Source organism: Pseudorasbora parva, chromosome 12 (assembly GCF_024679245.1).
Source record: "Pseudorasbora parva isolate DD20220531a chromosome 12, ASM2467924v1, whole genome shotgun sequence".
NCBI lineage: Eukaryota > Metazoa > Chordata > Actinopteri > Cypriniformes > Gobionidae > Pseudorasbora > Pseudorasbora parva.
This window is the reverse complement of record NC_090183.1, coordinates 1,635,001-1,640,000: the sequence shown is the minus strand read 5'-3', so window position 1 is coordinate 1,640,000 and position 5,000 is coordinate 1,635,001. Positions and strand designations below refer to the sequence as shown.

At 40.9% G+C, this 5,000-nt stretch overlaps 1 protein-coding gene across 2 annotated transcripts in view; it reads right to left on the bottom strand.

Annotated features, from left to right (window-relative positions):
- mars1 (methionyl-tRNA synthetase 1) overlaps positions 1–5,000 on the bottom strand; it is a 50,049-nt gene that overhangs the window by 44,275 nt on the left and 774 nt on the right. For both annotated transcript variants that reach the window (XM_067458712.1, XM_067458713.1), the window contains exons 2-4: positions 2,099–2,189; positions 136–214; positions 1–46 (exon numbers count right to left, since the gene is read on the bottom strand). The exon at positions 1–46 is cut by the window's left edge and continues 86 nt beyond it. In XM_067458712.1, coding sequence (XP_067314813.1) covers positions 1–46; positions 136–214; positions 2,099–2,189 — 216 coding nt within the window. The remainder of the gene's footprint in view (positions 47–135; positions 215–2,098; positions 2,190–5,000) is intronic.

Below are 5,000 nucleotides of genomic sequence, written 5' to 3'. Positions count from 1 at the left end.
CCTTCCCCTGAAGCGCCACCATGTGGAGAGACTGTAGCACTGCAGGCTGAACACACACACACACACACACATTTCACTATATCAGTGAGGACATAGGTGAACTATCCCTTTATTTCTAACATTGCATACTGTCACCTGTAAATTTGTTGCCTCCCATTCCAGCCATTGGTTAGTGGCGTCAGTCGCCGCCTGACCGCTGATGTCAAACAGGTATCTGTGGACAAACAGACAATAAACTTCAAATCTTTGTACATTTTAGTTTTACACATTTAATTCAACAGTTTAAAGTCCAAACCTGTTGGGATAAGAACTCCTCATTTAATAAAACAATTATTAAAGTACCACACTAAAAATTAAAACATTACACCGATCAGGCATAACATTATAATCTTAATATTGTGTTGGTCCTCCTTTTGCTGACCCATCGAGGCATGGACTCCACTCGACCCCTGAAGGCGTGCTGTGGTATCTGGCACCAATATATTAGCAGCAGATCCTTTAAGTCCTTAAGGGCCTCCATGGATCAGACTTTTTTTTCAGCTCATCCCACAGATGCTCGATTGGATTGAGATCTGGGGAATCTGGAGGCCGAGTCGACGCCTCAAACTGGTTGTTGTGCTCCTCAAACCATTCCTGAAGCATTTGTGCTTTGTGTCAGGAGCATTATCCTGCTGGAAGAGCCACAGCCACCAGAATACCGTTTCCATCAAAGGCTGAACATGGTCTCAGCAATGCTTAGGTAGGTGGAGCGTGTCAAAGTAACATCCACATGGATGGAGGACCCAAGGTTTCCCAGCAGAACATTGGCCAAAGCATCACACTGCCTCCGCCGGCTCGCCTTCTTCCCATAGTGCATCCTGGGGCCATGTGTTCCCCAGGTAAGCCACACACACACACACACCCGGCCATCCACGTGATGTAAAAGAACACGTGATTCCTCAGACCAGGCCACCTTCTTCCATTGCTCCGTGGTCCAGTTCTGATGCTCATGTGCCACGTGTCGGCGGGGTCAGGGGTCAGAGGTCACCCTGACTGGTCCATACGCCTCAAACTGAGCTGCTCTGTGTATTCTGACAGCTTTCTATCAGAACCAGCATTAACTTCTGGAGCAGTTTGAGCTCCAGTAGCTCGTCTGTTTGATCGGACCCCACGGGCCAGCCTTCGCTCCCCACGGTCATCAATGAGCCTTGGCCGCCCATGACCCTGTGGCCGGTTCTCCACTGGTCCTTCCTTGGAGCACTTTTGATAGATACTGACCACTGCAGACCGGGAACAGCCCACAAGAGCTGCAGTTCTGGAGATGCTCTGACCCAGTCGTCTAGCCGTCACAATCTGGCCAAACTCGCTCAAATCCTTACGCTTGCCCATTTCTCCTGCTTCACACACATCAACTCTGAGGACTAAATGTTCACTTGCTGATCGGTGTTGTTATGCCTGATCGGTACATATAATTATTATAAACAATAGAAGGCAAGGTGACTATAAACTGGTTTCTTCAAAGGACATTTATAATACCTCATCATACCAACCAAACCAGTTGCTTTGTCTATAATGGCTTCGTTGTTAATAGTTGATTTTTCACTTTCTCTTTTGTTCTTTATGTTTCGCCACACGCCATTTCTGAGACAAGCTGAAGTAAATAAAATAGCTTTACGGTTTAATTGTGCTGATAATTATGAGGTGCTCATTTCCTTGTGATTGCGATCATTATTTTACCTGACTTTCACTATCACTCGGCACAACTCTGTTAAGTAAACGACTGAATAATTAAAAGTTTAAATTTGCGGGAATATGAATTAGACCCCATTGACATGCATTATACAAGCAACAGTCGAGTTAAAAATCTTAATTTGTGTTCTACTGAAGAAACAAACACACCGACATTTTGGACGCCCTGGGGGTCAGCAGATAAACATACAATTTTCATTTTTGGGTGAACTATCCCTTTAAATTTGTTCTAATAAACACCTTGCCACTTGAGCTTTATCATCACCTAAAAACTTTCTTTCTCAGCTAGAATATCGGAAATTTTACAGAGCAAGAAGGCTTTGTTTAAAAGCATCTACTAAATGAATTGATGCAAATGTATGGCTCTCACTGGCAGATGCTGTTGGGGCTGAAGAGATGCTGACCGCTGGGCAAAAGCAGGACGGGCGATACAGGATAGGTGAGATGAGGGACCACTTTCTCTGGAAAACACACACAAAAACACACAGAAACAATGAGCGAAAACACCCTAATACACAAGGACTGGAATGGCACCTTGGTAACCACATTATTAAGGTATTACCATAAATACACATGGTATTAAAGGTGCCCTAGAATGATTAGAAACAATATGTTAAATTGTTCTCTGATATCTACATAGAGGGTGTGTGGCTTATTTAAGGGCAATAATTGTCCAGATGCAGTTTTACAGGTCCATTTACAACCCTATAAATTGTCCCTAGGATGTAATGCTCTGTTTATGCCTTATTTGGAAGAGTCATGAATATTAATGTTGAGCTCTGCTCTGATTGGCTCATTTCAGCAGCTCAGAGCAGTTCAGCGAAGCGGCTCGTGAGTCCTGACAGAACACAGACCGACTGAACGACACTTTAAGCAGAACATCTCAAACAGAGATTGATCAAATGCAGCTTACTTGTTTATTGGTGTTTTCAGATCATCCGCGAGAGAGAGAGAGAGAGAGAGAGAGAGAGAGAGAGAGAGAGAGAGAAGAGAGAGAGAGAGAGAGAGAGAGAGAGAGAGAGAGAGAGAGAGAGAGAGAGGGAGAGAGAGACCTTGCGTGCATATGGTTGCCAGATTGTACATGTTTAGGTAAAACACCGGATAGTATACGGTTTCTTTTCACGGAAAAGCTCTGATTGGTGGATTTAATTACTGAAATCTGGCAACCGCAAACACAAGATATTGTGTCAAGATATTCGTCAACGATATTGCATGTTTATATAACGTTAGTCACAATGTAGGCTACACAGTGACTGTGATGTACTCTTAATACAAGCATGCAAAAACACCATACTTAAGTCCTCAAAAATATAAATATATATTTTTACAAAATGAATAGCCTTGTCAAATGACTATCGCTTTAACTTATATGGTGGTAAAGGTGACGTTTGCTAGAAGGATCGAGTGAACGATCTGTAAGCAAAGTATCTACGGCTGTATTTTGTAAAATAATATTCCCCTTTGTCATCAGACACACTGTTTAGTTTGGTATGGTACTTGGAGTTTCCTATTGTTACTGTACTAGCGTCTCGCGTTATCTAGACAATGCGGTCTCTCTAAGAAACTTTCAGTTTAATCAGAAATTGTTTAAACAGTCAATAAGTGGATAAATGACTTACTGCTTGCAGGAATACAGTCGGCCCTTTCTTCAGTTTAAGACGCTGAGCGAAGCTTGCTTGAGATGAGCCGAACAAACGAACGATCTTGAATTAAATTGTTGTGGTATCGGATTGTAAACATAAACCATGACTGTTGACATTTTTTATCTGTGGGAAGGGTAGAAAAGTCCTCACGTCCCCTGCACAGCCTGAACATGACATTTGTGTCCATGATCGGCCGTTTTTGCCATCCTCGAGTGTCGTTTGTTTATCTGCAGTCCTGATGATTCGCTCCGTCAGTTCCGTCTGATATTGAACATGTTCGGACAGATGCAAATGTTGGGGTCGTGCATATTAATGATCCCCAACGCTTGCGTCACGGTCGGGTTTATGTTGAGAAGCACTTATTTTTCCGTGGTGTTTTTGATTTACGAGATTTACATCAGAAGGAGGAGGCGATGGTGTTTGAGACTCACCGTGTGTGATGTCCATGGACTGAACTCTTATTATTTCACTATGGCAAGGTTAATTAAAATGTTCATTCTAGGGCACACTTAAATAAATGTTGTGAAATAAATGCCTAATACAGTATTAACACTTCTTTAATGTTGCAAGGATACAGCACAGCACCAAGAGCTTCTCATCAGAGCTGCGGTTTGTCAATGCTCATCAAAATATTATATCTGAGATGACCAATCAAATCAATCAAAGTAGGCGAGCTTTACATTCACAGAGGATGCTCAGCGCGAATTCCAGCTCAACACTTCTGTAAACGGACATAAAGTGTGAGCGCTAAACTTAACATTTGACAGCTGTTTTAGGATAGAAATGTTTAACAACCCACAAAAATAATAAGGTCAACTGAAAAAAATGTCTAATTTTGCAATTTTGATTTAAAAATAGGCTTATAATTTAAGTATTTCATGTAACTAATGTAATTTTTTCTAATATTTTGTCAATGTGAGGGGAAAAGAAACGAATATGGAGAGCGGGGCATAACCCAACACTTTTTTGGACTCTCTCATTTTGTATAAATCCACTTGGGGTTCAGAGTATTTATTTTCCCCACATCAATTACTAGTACAATTATCTGGTTTTGTTTTATTAATACAGTGTATGATTTTTTTCTTGATTTACCCTGAAAGAATGGAAGTGAAATGTGACGACATGCCTCATAGGCAGAGTTCATTATAACATGAGGATATGAGATATGACCATGAGGAAAAATAAAAAATAGTAATATATATATTTTTTTGAGTTTGACAACAAACACATCGTAAAATACAGCTATAGCCTACAACACAGTTCAAAACACAATAATTAATACGTTCTGAACAATGACTCTCTAGCTGACGATACACAAGGCAACTTTTTGAGCAATGTTGCCGGGCACTTTCCCATTGAGAATGGACAACAAATTTCTGTCTGGATATCCTAAAATAAATGTCTCGCCCATTCTCAATGGGAAATTGGCCGGCAACATTGCTCAAAAAGTTGAGTGTATCATCAGCTTCAGTGTTTATTTGCCTTTTTATTATGGTTTCTCAATTCATAAAAGTATAGAATATAAGTTTGCATATTTTTTCTAGGGCCTTCAAAAATGCACATATCATATGTAGATCAGAAAAATCTAAATTTTCTCCAAGTATTCCCCGAACCCCTCTAATAACTACC